This window comes from Nerophis ophidion, linkage group LG01 (genome assembly GCF_033978795.1).
Source record: "Nerophis ophidion isolate RoL-2023_Sa linkage group LG01, RoL_Noph_v1.0, whole genome shotgun sequence".
Classification (NCBI taxonomy): domain Eukaryota; kingdom Metazoa; phylum Chordata; class Actinopteri; order Syngnathiformes; family Syngnathidae; genus Nerophis; species Nerophis ophidion.
In genome coordinates, this window is record NC_084611.1 from 87,940,082 (window position 1) to 87,957,294 (window position 17,213).

General features: G+C 36.4%; 1 protein-coding gene across 1 annotated transcript; it reads right to left on the reverse strand.

Annotated features, from left to right (window-relative positions):
- Positions 1-3,537: 3,537 nt before the first annotated feature.
- On the reverse strand, positions 3,538-17,182 carry mfng (MFNG O-fucosylpeptide 3-beta-N-acetylglucosaminyltransferase). Its single transcript, XM_061914668.1, has 8 exons — positions 16,779-17,182; positions 12,664-12,709; positions 11,085-11,187; positions 10,853-11,006; positions 6,971-7,056; positions 5,919-6,084; positions 5,757-5,842; positions 3,538-3,714 (listed from the first exon to the last, which is right to left on the reverse strand). Exons 1-8 carry the CDS (start codon positions 17,070-17,072, stop codon positions 3,663-3,665), a joined length of 987 nt encoding a protein of 328 aa, XP_061770652.1. The 5' UTR covers positions 17,073-17,182; the 3' UTR covers positions 3,538-3,662.
- Positions 17,183-17,213: the final 31 nt, after the last annotated feature.

Here is a 17,213-nt window from a genome sequence, read left to right on the forward strand (position 1 = left end):
GCCACATACAATGAAAGGCCAGGCCACTTAAAATAATGTAGCAGCACACATAAAATGCCATGGCAGACCACATAAAATGCCAAGACAGGCCACAATAAATTACATAGCGGACCACACACAATGACGTAGCAGGCCACCATAAATAATGTGACAAACCACAAAAAAAAACTTAGCCGCCCACATAAAATGCCATTGCAGTCTACTTTAAATGATATAGCAGAGCACATACTTAAAATTAAGTAGAAGGCCACAATAAATAATGTAACAGCCCATGTAAGATGATGTAGGCGCCCAGATAAAATGGTATGGCAGGCCACAATAAATGACATTGTGGGCCACATATAAAGACGTAGCAAGCCACATAAAACAATGTAACAGCCCACATAAAACGGCGTAGCAACCCAAATAAAATGCCATGACAGGCCACCTTAAATGACATAGCAGACCACATACAATGACAGGGCGCACCAAATTTAATGAAGTGGCAGGGAACTGAAAATATTGTGGCAGCCCACAGAAAATGACAAAGCGGACCACATACAATGATGTGGCGGGCCACAGGGAATAATGTGGCGGACCACCTAAATAAAGAGGCCTGCTTGTAAAATAATGTGACAGACCACATAAACATACTGTAAATGATGTAGTAGGCCACTTAATATTTTGGTAGGCTACGTTTAATGACGTGGTAGGCCACATTAAGAAATGTGGCGCACTACACAAATGAAGTGGTCTGTTCGTAAAATAATCTGGCAGGCCACATAAAATGACACGGCACAGGCCAATTAAATTATGTTGTTGGGGCCAAGTTTAATAATGTGGCGGACCACAAAAAGTAAGAGGCCTGTTCATAAAATAATTGTGGCGGACCACATATTGTAAATGATGTGGTAGGCCACTTAACATAAAGCAGGAGCCCAAATAAAATAAAGTTGCAGGCTACATTCAATGTCTTGGCAGGCCGTATAAAGTCATGTGGAGCAACACATAAATGAAGTGGCCTGCTGCTGTCACATGTGGACCTGGCCTGTCAATCAAAGTTACCACACACACACACTACATAGGCAGACTTGAGCAAGAAGAGGCAGCATCATCCATCACGGCCCACAAAGTCCCGCCCCTCCTGCCATCATCCAATTAGCAGCTGGCCCTGCCATGAACTGACCAATCAGCAGAGGGCGGGGGCCGTCCTAATTTTTCCCGGGCTTGCTGACAGTAAACAAGCAGGAAGGGTAAACAAGGAGGATAATAAAAGTTGTGCTGCAAAGTTGCGACAGTCAGTCAACTGGACGCCATGTTTGTCTCCTTTGGTGTCTGCAGGAAGGACGCAGAGTCGAAGAGGAAGACCTCTTTTTGGGGGGGGGGGGGGGGGGGGGGGGGTGTAACATGGCCACGCGCCAAGTGGTCGTCATGGTAACAGCAGCAGGCTGGCTTCCTCTGTTAGACCCACCATGCGAGAAAAAGGTAACCTCATTAAAATGACATCTACAAATAAACTACCTCCTAACAGCCAACTATCTAGAACATGTGGACTTTTTAAATATCAGATCATTCTCTCCCAAAAGGCTATTCGTTAATAAGGTCATTAGAGACCATGATCTTAGCATCTTTGGTCTCAGTCAGACGTGGTTAAAACCAAACGATTTGTTTCCCCTTAACGAGGCATCTCCTAACTATACGAGTTCACCTGTAGCTCGTCCCCTTAAAAGAGGTGGAGGAATAGCAGTAATCTCTGACGCAAACAGGATTTGTTATACAAGTTTACGTCAGGTATATTCAATATAATACTGACTTTCTGTTTCTCTTAGGTGAGGGAAGAGTGGATTGTGAGATCGACAGGCGTATCGGTGCGGCGTCTTCAGTAATGCCGACGCTGTATCGATCTGTTGTGGTGAAGAAGGAGCCGAGCCGGCAAGCAAAACTCTCAATTTACCGGTCGATCTACGTTCTCATCCTCACCTATGGTTATGAGCTTTGGGTCATGACCGACAGGACAAGATCACGGGTACAAGCGGCTAGGTGGCGGGGGTGAGAGGTCAAAGTAAAGCCGCTGCTCCTCCACATCGAGAGGAGCCAGATGAGGTGGTTCGGGCATCTGGTCAGGATGCCACCAGAACGCCTTCCTAGGGAGGTGTTTCAGGCACGTCCAACCGGTAGGAGGCCACGGGGAAGACCCAGGACACATTGGGAAGACTATGTCTTTTGGCCGGCCTGGGAACGCCTCGGGATCCCCCGGGAGGAGCTGAACCAAGTCGCTGGGGAGAGGTAAGTCTGGGCTTCCCTGGTTAGGCTGCTTCCTCCACGACCAGACCACGGATAAGCGGAAGAAGATGGATGGATGGATGTTTCTCTTAGGATCAAAGTAGCATGAAAATTGTGGATTGATGGTATCTTTGTGGGGGTCAACTTGCAAAGAGGAAATAGTTGCTGTTTTCTTCTTCCGCTTATCCGAGGTCGGGTCGCGGCATGCCAAAATAGTGGCGTGCCATCACTCCAGAGTTGGGGTGGAGATCCTGCCCCAGGTGGAGGAGTATAAGTACCTCGGGGTCTTGTTCCCGGGTGGGGGAAGAGTGGACAATGAGATCAACTGGTGGATCGGTGAAGCATCTGCAGTGATGCGGACTCTGCATTGGTCCGTCGTGGTGAGAAAGGAGCTAAGTTGGAAGGCATTGTCTGGTGACAATAGATAGAAAATAAATTTCTCTCAGAACCAAACTGAATATCTTTAACTCAAATGTCAAATCCGTCCTGCTGTACGGATCAGAAACATGGAAAACCACCAATAGCATGGACATTTATAAGCCGTTGCCTCCGTCGGGTCCGAGGAATCTACTGGCCAGACAACCATCACCAATGCCAACCTGTGGAAACTCACCAAACAAGAACCAGTGGAACCGCAAATCGGGAGAAGGAAGAGGAGCTAGATAGGCCACAGACTCAGAAAACTCAATACATTAATCACCAAACAGGCACTAACATGGAACCCACAGGGACAAAGAAACGGAGGGAGACCAAGAACAACCTGGAGAAGAAGCACGGAACAGGAGATGAGGGAAGGGCACAAGACCGGAATGTTCCTCAGGGAATACTAAGGTAAGTAAGTAAGTATACATAGTTTCTCCCGTAGTTTTGGGAGTGTCGTTACTCAGCCAGCTGATCGGGAGTCATGTCTTTTCCAAACGGCCAAACTTAGAAACTCGCCAGGCAGCAGAAGATCGGTGATGTAGTCGCGTACCGATCATTTGCGAGTGATTCAGAGATGATGCTAACATTAGCATGCTGCCTTTTTTTTAGCTGTATAACTTAGTACATGACACATGCTAACCGTTAGCCTGTTATTTTTAGCATTTCAGTTTAGCACATTAAGCATTCACATGCAATTTCACTCCTAGTAGCATATTGTAGGTTTTTTGGGGGTTTTAAATTCACGTTCTTGAATCGGAACTTCAAAGAATGATACATAAACTGAGCTAAAGATGCTAAGAGAATGTCGTCTTCTTGACAACAACGGCCTGAGGCCAGTAAACAAAACACATGTTTTTTGTAAACATACACTTTGTACAATTTTAATACCAGCTTTGTAGTCAATCCCGACCTACGTCGCCAACCAAACCGTTCTTCCTGTCCTGGGACTCCTACTTCCTGTCTGCCGTTAGTTTTCTTTAAGGACACCAGTCGGTCAGCGGGTGCAGCAGGCAGTGCAACGTCTTGAACCTGCAGACAAAACACAAAAAGGCGGAGTCTGTTGCCAAGTTATGTCCGACATCATCGAGGAGCTGGTTTTTTTAGCTTTAGCAGTTAGCATTGGCAGCGTTTCGGCTCATTTGAACCTTTTCACCGGATTGTGTCGCCTCTGCTTGATTAAAAGATTTTAGTGCGCTTCCATGTCTGTTATATCTTCTTCAGTCTTCAGTACGATACTGCTTGTTGCTTTTACCAGAAAGAAGATATTTCCTGGATTGAACTTGTTCACGAAGTTGTAATGAACCTGAAAGTAATAATTAGATTACGTGTTACTCGCGAAAGTAAGGAAGTTGCTAACATTTTTAGTTTGTTGAAAGTTCAGAGACGGTTGCAGCAACATATTTTAACGGTACGTATTTTACATACTTTAGCATGCTAACATTAGCATTTTGTACAAGCATTTAAGTTAACTATGTTCATTTCGCCTTAAAATTGTGGATTTTGTTACATCTTAGAAAAATTCTAGTTGTATCTTTGCCGGCATGTTAATGTGAGCATGCTAACATTAGCTTGCTAATGTTTTATGCTGCCATTTTTGCTAATTTTGCACTTTTTAACCCAATAATCACATTGCTTAAAATCATGCTAGCTGTTCACAAGTTTCCATCCTGACATTGACATTCAGTCATTAATATCGCTAATGTGTAACGCTAGCATTATTGTAAATGTTGTAGTTTATAACCTAATAGTCTTTAATTTAGCTACTTCTCGGCGCCATCTTCAAAGTATGCCAGCTGTTCACATTTCAACAGGCCAACATTGACATACGAACATTCCGGTGCTAATGTTTTATTAGCATTAGCATTAGGATTAAGATTAGCATTTTAGATAATTTTGTACTTGATAACCTAATAATCACGGATTTTGTATGCTAGCTGTTTACATGCTAACATTGACATGTTAACATTACTACGCTAACATTTTAGCTACTTTTGTACTTCTTAACTAATAATCATGGATTTTGTATGCTAGCTGTTTATATGCTAACATTGACATGTTAACATTACTATGCTAGCATTGTAGCTACTTATGTCCTTCTTAACCTAATAATCGTAGCTTCGGTTACTTAACGCCACCTTATAAGTATGCTATCTGTTCACGTTCACATGTTAACATTAACATGCTAACAGCACTGCGCTAGCATTTTTTGCAAACGTTATACCTTATAACCAATTCATCATGAATTTTGTATGCTAGCTGTTTATATGCTAACATTGACATGTTAACATTACTATGCTAGCATTTTAGCTACTTTTGTCCTTCTTAACCTAATAATCGTGGATTCGGTTACTTGGCGCCACCTTAGAAGTATGCTATCTGTTCACGTTCACATGTTAACATTAACATGCTAACAGCACTGCGCTAGCATTTTTTGCAAACGTTATACCTTATAACCCATTCATCATGGATTTTGTATGCTAGCTGTTTATATGCTAACATTGACATGTTAACATTATTATGCTAGCATTTTAGCTACTTTTGTCCTTCTTAACCTAATAATCGTGGATTCGGTTACTTGGCGCCACCTTAGAAGTATGCTATCTGTTCACGTTCACATGTTAACATTAACATGCTAACAGCACTGCGCTTGCATTTTTTGCAAACATTATACCTTATAACCAATTCATAAATTTTGTTATGTTATAGTGTCGTCATGCTAACTGTGTACGCAAGTATTTTAGCTGATCTGAGCTAAAAATTGTGGATTTTGTTCCTTTGTACTCTCTTGGAAGTATGCTCACCTTTCTAACTTGACCACCATTTAGCCTTTTTATTTATACTACAATTTCTAACCTTTAAAGTACTTCAAACTTCAAAGCATTTCTATATTCCGCTAACATTTCAGTTCGGCGTTAGCATTGTAGCATCCATTTGCAATTCCTACAGTAATTGCTTCATATATTATGCATTGCTTAGGCTGCTGCCCCGCGACCCGCCCTCGGATACGCGGAATAAGATGGATGGATGGAGTATGCGTTGTTTCATGCATTTCCGATTGACCAATGACCGACCTGGATGGATCTTCCTCTTTGGTGAATCTTCCCTTCAACTCGATGCTGTTCAACTTGTTTTCAAACATTCCATAACTCAGCGTCACCTACACAAACATCGTAGCAGGAAGTCAAGTAAGAAATATCGTTCTGATGGTAGTTGCGAGAGCGCTAGTGTGGGACCTGGTGAGGAATGTCAGCGCGTTTGATGAGCAGCAAGTTCTCCAGGTGAGAGTGGAACAAGGGGGAGTGGACCATGGAGACCCCCAGCCGGTCCTCTACGATGAAGCCCACCGTGCAGTCGTCGGGGAGGCGGATCTTTGCTGACGTCTCCTGGAAGCGAGAACCTCTAGCACACACACACGCACATATTGGTTATCATTTGGAATGGGGACCAAGTTGTTGTTCAGGACTTGTGGGGACCACCCTTTCTACAGGTTGTGGAGGCATAAAAAAAAAAATGAGGTAAAATGGCCACTGCCCAGTTAGCTCATACACGTCTTTAAATCTCTGGATTGATGAAGTAATGTGTTGTTCAGTCTTACTGGGGACCCTGGGGAAAAAGAGTTAATATTGTTCATGGGGACCAAATTTAAATCATTTTGCATAATTCACAAAAATTTGTACGTGACTACTCAACACAATTTAAAAAACAAAGTTTTAATTAAATATGACATGATCCCCAGAATACAGCACTACAGCTGTCCTCTTATAGGAAGTTTCACGGTCCCCATACCGTCCGAAGTCCCCTAAAGGTGACTGTGTAAACAGAGCGATGTCCCCATTAAGTCAGCATTGCCAGAATACAGACACACACACACACACACACACACACACACACACACACACACACACATGTTTGTACGTGACTACTGAGGACCAATTAAAAATAAAAAAGGAAATGCAAATATCTCACACTAAAAACTAACCAGTAAAGCTGTTTTATGGGCCAAAGCTTAAAAATCACTTAAGCATCTTCAGAATGGACCTGACTATCATTTAAAAAGGTAACCTTCTTTTTGGTCCCCATACCGTCCGAAGTCCCCTAAAGGTGACTGTGTAAACAAAGCGATGTCCCCATTAAGTCCGAATTGCCAAAACACACACACACACGTAAAGAAAAACTTAAGTCTAGCATGTTAAGTCCGAATTGCCAAAACACACACACACACACACACACGTAAAGAAAAACTTAAGTCTAGCATGTTGAAATGAGTCCAAGAAGGTTTGACTACCGAGCCCATGGAGACATCTTCTGGGCCAGTTGTCTGCTCAAACAGAACCCTGCACCTCCTGTGGCGAACCAGAACTTCACTTCTCTCTGCACACACACACACACACACACACACACACAGAGCTAAGTATCATTATAAATAATTGTGTGAATTCTACATTTTTTTCCAATTCGAAATGAATGGGCAAATTTTTTTTTAGCTATTTTTGCAAAACTAATGTTAGCATGCTACCATTTTTGGCTAACTTTGCACATATGCTAATGTTAACTTTTTAACGTATTTTTCCAATATGAATCTCAGTAAGGTTGATATTGTAAGTAAGCAATGTTCTTAATCTGCATGTTCTTCAGTTAATGACGTAAGACTTAAGGAAATGAAAATATAGTTGTATATATTTTTTATTATAATTGTAATAAAAATATATATACATCAGAATAATAACATGCTATTTTACTATATTTAACATTTTCTCCCATTGATAATGCAGGACTTAATAAGGAAAGGTATACCTTTTTTTACAATTTTTTTTTTTTTCAATTATATTTGTAATGAAAAATATATAATAGTATAATACCATGATATTTTACTATTAAGTATGACTTTTTTTTGGTACTTATTTTCCCCCCCATTATTAGTGTAAGACGTAATAAGGAAATGTGTACGTATTTATACAATTTTTTTTTTCAAATTTGGAATAAAAAAAATATATTAATAATACATAAAACGTTTTGCTATTTTGTTGGATTTTGCTGTACTTTATATTGCATTTTTTTCTCCAATAATATTTTAATGACGTAAGACTTAATAAGGAAAATGATTTATTTATTATAATTATAATAAAAATATATATATACATCAGAATAATAACACGCTATTTTACTATTTTATAGGATTTGTTTTTTCTTATTAAGCATTTTCTCCCATGAATAATGTAAGACTTAATAAGGAAATGTATCCCTCTTCAAACAATTAATTATTTTCAAATATATTTGAAATAAAAAATATATAATAATATATTACCATGATATTATACTATTTTGTAGGATTTGTTGGTATTTGTTTAGCATTTCCCCACATTATTAGTGTATAAGGAAATGTATACGTCTTTATACAATATTTTTTTCCAATTTGTAATAAAAAAAATAAATAAATACATAAGACGCTTTACTCATTTGTTGGATTTTTGTTGTACTTTGTATAGCATTTTTTTCTTTAATATTGGAATGACATAAGACTTAATAAGGAAAATGAAAATATAGTTTTATATTTTTATTATAATAAAAATGTATATATATATTAGAATAATAACATGCTATTTTACTATTTTGTATGTTTTTTTTTTCTTATGTAGCATTTTCTTCCATTAATAATGTAAGACTTAATAAGGAATTTTATACCTCTTTATACAATATTTTTTTTCCAATTTGTAATAAACAATATATAAAAATATATAAGACGTTTTACTAATTTGTGGGATTTTTGTTGTACTTTATATAGCATTTTTTTCCATTACTATTGGAATGACATAAGACTTAATAAGGAAAATGAAAATATAGTTCTATATTTTTATTATAAGAAAAATATATACACATCAGAATAATAACATGCTATTTTACTATTTTGTATGATTTTTTTTTCTTATGTAGCATTGTCTCCCATTAATAATGTAAGACTTAATAAGGAAATGTATACGTTTTTATACAATGTGTTTTTTCCAATTTGTATTAAAAATATATATAACAATATATAAGACGTTTTACTATTATGTAGGAGTTTTGTTGTACTTTATATAGCATTTTTTTCCGTTAAGATTGTACTGACGTAAGACTTAAAGGAAAATGAAAATGTGGTTGTTGTTTTTTTTAATTATATTTATAATTAAAATATCAGAATAATAACATGCTATTTTACTATTTTGTCAGGATTTTTTTTTATCATCTATCATTTTCTTCATAAGGAAATGTATACCTCTTTATACAATTATTTTTTTCAATTATATTTCTAATAAAAAAATATATAATGATATAATACAATGATATTTTACTCCTTCATATGATTTTGTTTTCCTTATTTACCATTTTTTCCCATTATGAGTGTAAAATTTAATAAGGAAAAGTATACATCTTTATACAATATTTTTTTCCAATTATATTTGTAAAAAAATATGTATATATTAAAATAACACATTTTACTATTTTGTAGGATTTTTTTTGTTATTTAGCATTTTCTCCCATTAATAATGTAAGATTTAATAAGGAAATGTATACGTTTTTATACAATTTTTTCCAATTTGTAATAAAAAAAGCTGTAAAAATATATAAGACATTTTACTATTTTGTAGGATTTTTGTTGTACTTTATATAGCATTTTTTCCCATTAATATCGTAAGACCTAATAAGGAAATGAAAATATAATTTCTATATTTTTTCGATTAGAATTCTAATAATTATATATATATGTATATATATATATATATATACATCAGAATAATAACATGCTATTTTACTATTTTGTAGGATTTTTGTTGTACTTTATATAGCATTTTTTCCATTAATATTGTAAGACTTAATAAGGAAATGAAAATATAATTTTTATATTTTTTCAATTATAACTCTATTATAAATATATATATATATATATATATATATATATATATATATATATATATATATATATACATCAGAATAATAACATGCTATTTTACTATTTTTTACTATTTTTTTAATTTCTTATTCAGCATTTTCTCCCATTAATAATATAGGATTTAATAAGGACCCCTAAAAGGGAATAAGCGGTAGAAATGGATGGATGGGGATGGATTTAATAAGGAAATATACACGTCTTTATACAATGTTTTTTCCAATTTGTAATAAAAAAAACTATAAAAATATATAAGACATTTTACTATTTTGTAGGATTTTTGTTGTACTTTATATAGCATTTTTTTTCATTAATATTGTAGGACTTAATAAGGAAATGAAAATATAATTTTTATATTTTTTCAATTATAATTCTAATAAATATATATGTATATATATATATATACATCAGAATAATAACATGCTATTTTACTATTTTGTCAGGATTTTTTTTATTATATATAATTTTTCTCCCATTGATAATGTAGGACTTCATAAGGAAATGTATACCTCTTTATACAATTATTTTTTTTCAATTATATTTCTAATAAAAAAATATTTAATAATATAATACAATGATATTTTACTCCTTCATATGATTTTTTTTCCTTATTTACCATTTTAGCCCATTATCAGTGTAAAATTTAATAAGGAAGAGTATACATCTTTATACAATATTTTTTTCCAATTATATTTGTAAAAAATATGTATATATTAAAATAACACATTTTACTATTTTGTAGGATTTTTTTTGTTATTTAGCATTTTCTCCCATTAATAATGTAAGATTTAATAAGGAAATGTACACGTTTTTATACAATTTTTCCCAATTGGAAAAAAAAAAAGCTATAAAAATATATAAGACGCTATAAAAATATATAAGACATTTTACTATTTTGTAGGATTTTTGTTGTACTTTATATAGCATTTTTTTCCATTAACATCGTAAGACTTAATAAGGAAATGAAAATATAATTTTTATATTTTTTTAATTATAATTCTAATAAAAATATATATGTATAGATCAGAATAATAACATGCTATTTTAATATTTTGTAGGATTTTTTTTTATTATTTAACATTTTCTACCATTAATAATGTAAGACCTAATAAGGAAATGTATCCCTCTTTATACAATTAATTATTTTTCAATTATATTTGTATTATAAAAAAATGATGCATGCTAACGTGAGTTCGGGTTGAACTTTCCATTTCTACCGAAATGTGTTTTTCTCGTAATTACCGTGGTGTTGCCCTCCGAGAGTTCGTGCGCGGTGATGGGCTTGTCCAGGCTGGGTTTGCCCACGTAAACGTCGCCCCGGCCAGGGAAGGCAGCGAGCACGGCGAAGAGAGCCTCGGCGTTGACGTAGTTGTCGTCGTCCACGTGACAGAACCACCTGGTGGCCACAATTCCTTTTCTTTCGTTATTTTGTAACAGTCGTGACTTTTCCAGCTCCTCCCCTCGCCGTCTTCACCTCTTGTCGGACGCCATGAAGGCGTCGTACTCCGCCGCCATCTTGCACGCCAGGGCCTGCTGGCTGTGGTCCGGCTGGCAGCCGGTCAGAACCATGTGGAAATCTGTCACACACGTCACATCTTGTTTGTCACGCAATTATCACACAAGACTGACAGGTTTCAGCAAACATTGGACAACACCAAGTCTTCTACTTCTCACGATGATGAGAAGCTACTAATAATAGATTGGATTTGTAAAAAGCACTTTACATTGAGCAAAAAAACTCAAAGTGTAATAAAAAAAAGACGATAAAAATGGGTTTTTAAGCCTTTTTTACAGTCTGTGGTGCCCTCAGGTGGTCAGGGAGAATGTTCCAGAGCGGCGGAGCAGAAAGCTCGGTCTCCCGTTGTTTGCAGCTTTGTCCTCGGAGGTTGGAGGAGGTTAGTCTGTCCGGAGCGGAGGTGTCGTGTGGAGGTTTTGGGGGTGAGCAGTTCTTTGAGGTTAGAGGGGGGCACAGATTCGGTGGCCACAGCTGAAGTGCTGCCTGTCCAGAGTTGGGACCCGGGGTGGACCGCTCGCTTGTGCATCGGTTGGGGACAACTCTGCGCTGCTGACCTGTCTCTGCTCGGGATGGTTTCCTGCTGACCCCACTATGGACTGGACTCTCACTATTATGTTGAATCCACTATGGACTGGACTCTCACTATTATGTTGAATCCACTATGGACTGGACTCTCACAATATTGAGTTAGATCCACTATGGTCTGGACTCTCACTATTATTTTAGATCCACTATGGACTAAACTATCACTTTTTGTTAGATCCACTATGGACTGGACTCTCACTATTATGTTGGATCCACTATGGACTAAACTATCACTATTATGTTAGATCTACTATGGACTGGACTCTCACTATTATGTTAGATCCACCATGGACTGGACTCTCACTATATTATGTTGGATCCACTATGGACTGGACTCTCACAATATTATGTTAGTCCACTATGGACTGGACTCTCACTATTATGATAGATCCACTATGGACTGGACTCTCACTATTATGTTAGATCCACTATGGACTGGACTCTCACAATATTGTGTTAGATCCACTATGGTCTGGACTCTCACTATTATGTTGGATCCACTATGGACTAAACTATCACTATTATGTTAGATCCACTATGGACTGGACTCTCACTATTATGTTAGATCCACTATGGACTAAACTATCACTATTATGTTAGATCCACTATGGACTGGACTCTCACAATATTATGTTAGATCCACTATGGACTGGACTCTCACTATTATGTTAGATCCACTATGGACTGGACTCTCACTATATTATGCTAGATCCACTCAATGAGCGGATGGGTGAGGCAGAGCTGAATCGCAAATTAGGGTAACATCCCGGAGAAGACTTCCATTCTGCAAGGCGTGGATGGTGGCCTCCACTAAACACAATAATTATATATGGTGTTGAATCCGCACTTTTATACAAGCTGCACACGGACTACTTTAAAATGTCTCCGAGATTGTGTTCCGTCATTAAAAAAATGCTGACTAATCACTTTTGGATGGAGGTGCGGAACAAACCTTTAATCTTCGGGTGCTCGTCTTCTGTGTCTGTGAAAATGAAAGTCTGTGGGACAAAAGAAGAACACATTCAAAGCAGTGCTTGTAGACGACCACCATGTATACCACCAGGCGGCCTTTAATAGTTGCTAATTGCCCTAAAGGGACAAACGGTATAAAATGGGTGAATATAGGTGGAATGTGTTTAATGCAGGGGTCACCAACACGGTCGCCCGTAAGGACCAGATGAGTCGCCCGCTGGCCTGTTGTAAAAATAGCTCAAATAGCAGCACTTACCAGTGAGCTGCCTCTATTTTTTACATTTTATTTATTTACTAGCTAGCTGGTCTCACTTTGCTCAACATTTTCAATTCTAAGAGAGACAAAACTCAAATAGAATTTGAAAATCCCAGAAAATATTTTAAAGACTTGGTCTTTACTTGTTTAACTAAATTCATTTATTTTTTTGCTTTGCTTCTTATAACTTTCAGAAAGACAATTTTAGAGAAAAAATGCAACCTTTAAAAATGATTTTAGGATTTTTAAACACATATACATTTTTACCTTTTAAATTTCTTCCTCTTCTTTCCTGACAATTTAAATCAATGTTCAAGTATTTCCATTTTATGTTTTATTGTAAAGAATAATAAATACATTTTAATTTAATTCTTCATTTTAGCGCCTGTTTTTTTGACAAAGAATATTTGTGAAATATTTCTTCAAACTTATTATGATTAAAATTCCCAAAAAATATTCTGGCAAATCTAAAAAAAATCTGTAGAATCAAATTTAAATCTTATTTCAAAGTCTTTTGAATTTCTTTTAAAATTTTTGTTCTGGAAAATCTAGAAGAAATAATGATTTTCTTTGTTAGAAATATAGCTTGGTCCAATTTGTTATATATTCTAACAAAGTGCAGATTGGATTTTAACCTATTCAAAACATGTCATCAAAATTTTAAAATTAATCTTAATCAGGAAAAATGACTAATGATGTTCCATAAATTATTTTTTTTAATTTTTTCAAAAAGATTCGAATTAGCTAGTTTTTCTCTTCTTTTTTTCGGTTGAATTTTGAATTTTAAAGAGTCGAAATTGAAGAGAAACTATGGTAAAAAAATTTATTTTTATTTTTTTTGTGTGTTTTCTCCTCTTTTAAACCGTTCAATTAAGTGTTTTTTCATCATTTATTTTTTACAGAAAAACCTTCCATAGAAGGAAAAAAAATTTACGACAGAATGACAGCCAGAAATACCTTTTTTTTCTTTTTTTTTTTATATTTATCTGTTTCTATATATATTTATTGTGAGAAATCATTAAGATAATCAGTGTTTCCACAAAGATAAATATCATTAATTATTATTAACAACATAGAGTTACAGGTAAATTGAGCAAATTGGCTATTTCTGGCATTTTATTTAAGTGTGTATCAAACTGGTAGCCCTTCGCATTAATCAGTACCCAAGAAGTAGTTCTTGCTTTCAAAAAGGTTGCTGACCCTGCTTTAAAGTGATGTAAAAGAGCAGCAATCAGCCTTTTTAAAAGTGAGGCAACACTGGCCTCTGCTGGTCAATGTGTGCAATGACGTCACACCAGCCGGCCTTTTCCACCTTTTGACCTCGGCCATTTCGGTGCAGAACATGGCAAAAGTAGTTCAGCCAATCCCTGAGAGGGATTTTTTTGGACGATATTTGACTCTCTCAGGTGTGGCCGTGAAATGTTACACACGTTCTAGAAGGAATTAAAGAAGCTCTTAGTGGCGTTTCTGTAATCTGCTCCTCCACTTCCTGTTCTTCACTTCCTGTTCAAGTATTGTGCGGAGGCTCCGCTTCCTGTCAGCCCTGACTGCACTTCCTGTGTGTGTGTGTCTGTGTGTGTGTGTGTGTGTGTGTGTGTGTGTGTGTGTGTGTGTGTGTGTGTCTGTGTGTGTGTGTGTGTGTGTGTGTGTGTGTGTGTGTGTGTGTGTGTGTGTGTGTGTGTGTGTGTGTGTGTGTGTGTCTGTGTCTGTGTGTGTGTGTGTGTGTGTGTGTGTGTAAATATACATGTATATATACACGTATATATGTATATATATATATATATATATGTATATATGTATATACATATAGATGTATATACATGTGTATATGTATATATGTATAGATATGCATAAATATATGTATGTAAATATATATATATATATATGTCTATATATTTTTATGTATATATGTATGTAAATATATGTATATGGGTATCAATATATATGTGTATATATATGTGTGTGTGTATATATATATACGTATATATGTATATACATATATGTATATATGTATATACATATAGATGTATATACATGTGTATATGTATATATATATATGTATGTCTGTATATGTGTATGTATATATGTATATATGTATGTAAATATATGTATATGGATATCAATATATATACATATATATGTGTGTATATATATATATACATATATATATATATATATATATATATATATATATATATACACACACACACACACACACACACACACAAGGCTGTCTCAGAAAATTTGAATATTGTGATAAAGTCCTTTATTTTACATAATGCAACTAAAAACGTGGAAAAAGTCACACATTCTGGATTCATTACACATCAACTGAAATATTGCAAGCCTTTTATTATTTTAATTTTGCTGATTATGGCATACAGCTTAAGAAAACTCCAAAATCCTATCTCAAAAAATTTGAAAATGTCCTCAGACCAAGTTTAAAAAAAAAAAAATTGTAACAAAACAAAATCAAACATTTGAAAATGTCAATTAATGCACTCGGTACTTGTTTGGGAATCCTTTTGCACGGATTACTGCATCAATGCGGCGTGGCATGGAGGCAATCGGCCTGTGGCATTGCTGGGGTGTTATGGATGCCCAGGATGCTTCAAAAGCGGCCTTTAGCTCATTTGCATTATTGGCTCTGGTGTCTTTCAGCTTCTTCTTCACAATACTCCACAAATTCTCTATAGAGTTCAGGTCAGAAGAGTTGGCAGGCCAATCGAGGGCAGTAATGCCATGGTCAGTACACCAGTTACTGGTGGTTTTGGGCACTGTGAGCAAGTGCTAGATCATGCTGGGAAATTAAATCATCATCTCCATAGAGCTTTTCAATAGATGGAAGCATGTACACAGCTGCATTGACTCTGGACTTGATGAAACACAGTGGACCAAAACCAGCAGCTGACATGGCTCCCCAAACCATTGCTGACTGAGGGAACTTCCGTTGTCTAGAGTTAAGGAGTGGCTTGACAATGGGAATACGGCTATTGAAGCTGTATCTGTTGAAAAGCTCTATGGAGATGATGATTTCAGTTTCCCGCATGATCTGGCACCTGCCCACAGTCCCAAAACCAGCAGTCACTGGTGTACTGACCTTGGCATTACTGTCCTCCATTGGTCCGCCAACTCCCCTGACCTGAACCTCGTTGAGAATTTGTGGGGTATTGTGAAGAAGAAGCTGAAAGACACCAGACCCAATAATGCAAATGAGCTAAAGGCCGATTTTGAAGCATCCTGGGCATCCATAACACCTCAGCAACGCCACAGGCCGATTGCCTCCATGCCACGCCGCATTGATGCAGTAATCAAGCAACCAAGTACTGAGAGCATTAATTGACATTTTCAAATGTTTGATTTTGTTTTGCTGTTATAAATGTTTTTTTATTACTTGGTCTGAGGAAATATTCGAATTTTTTGAGATGGGATTTTTTTTTAGTTTTCTTAAGCTGTATGCCATAATCAGCAAAATTTTAATAATAAAAGGCTTGCAATATTTCAGTTGATGTATAATAAATCCAGAATGTGTGACGTTTTCATGTTTTTGTTGCATTACAGAAAATAAAGGACTTTATCACAATATTCAAATTTTCTGAGACAGTCCTATTCATATATATATATATATATATATATATATATATATATATATATATATATATATATATATATATATATAATACTTTTTTAAGCTTGTTTTTACGTATTTGGCATTGTTTTCTATTTGTAATGTAATTGTTCTCGTTGATTAGCTGGGTGATGCGTTCAGGGTCCATTTGTAATTCTCACTGTCACTGTTTTTACACACAAAAAAAGTGAAATAATTCCAAGTGCCTCACATGAGTCTTGGTGTTGGAGATCCATGTGTCCAGCAGGAGGACGAGGCGCGTCCTGTGGAACCTGCCGGTGGTCTTCACGGCGATGAAGATGTCCTCCAGCCTCAGCCGGTCCTCCCCCTGAGAGTCTCCCCGTCCTGGATGCGTGTAGGCGGCCGTGGCTGCTCGGGGTGGCCGCTGCAGAGCTCCGTGCGACGCCGGGAGAACCTCCGCCGTGGGTCCGCCTGTCCCTAATTGAAAGTCCACATACAGGACGATGAAAAGCACAAAGATGAAGAGCGGGATCCATCTCTTCATGGCAGAGGGGAGGGATTTAAAGATAATAGCAACAACAATAATAATTATAAAACATAAACACAAAAGTTCGCATCGCCTTCCTTCTTTCAGCGTGTCTTCCTCATTACATCAGTGACGTCATCAACACCGTTACACGAACAT

What these genes read in the sequence shown, in the direction of transcription:
- mfng (XM_061914668.1), bottom strand. Translation starts at nt 17,072, where the DNA reads ATGAAGAGATGGATCCCGCTCTTCATCTTTGTGCTTTTCATCGTCCTG. An exon ending in CGAGCACCCGAAGATTAAAG is followed by an intron (nt 11,188 to 12,663) that starts GTTTGTTCCGCA and finishes CGTGTGTGACAG; the next exon opens with ATTTCCACATGGTTCTGACC. An exon ending in TTCATGGCGTCCGACAAGAG is followed by an intron (nt 11,007 to 11,084) that starts GTGAAGACGGCG and finishes TGTGGCCACCAG; the next exon opens with GTGGTTCTGTCACGTGGACG.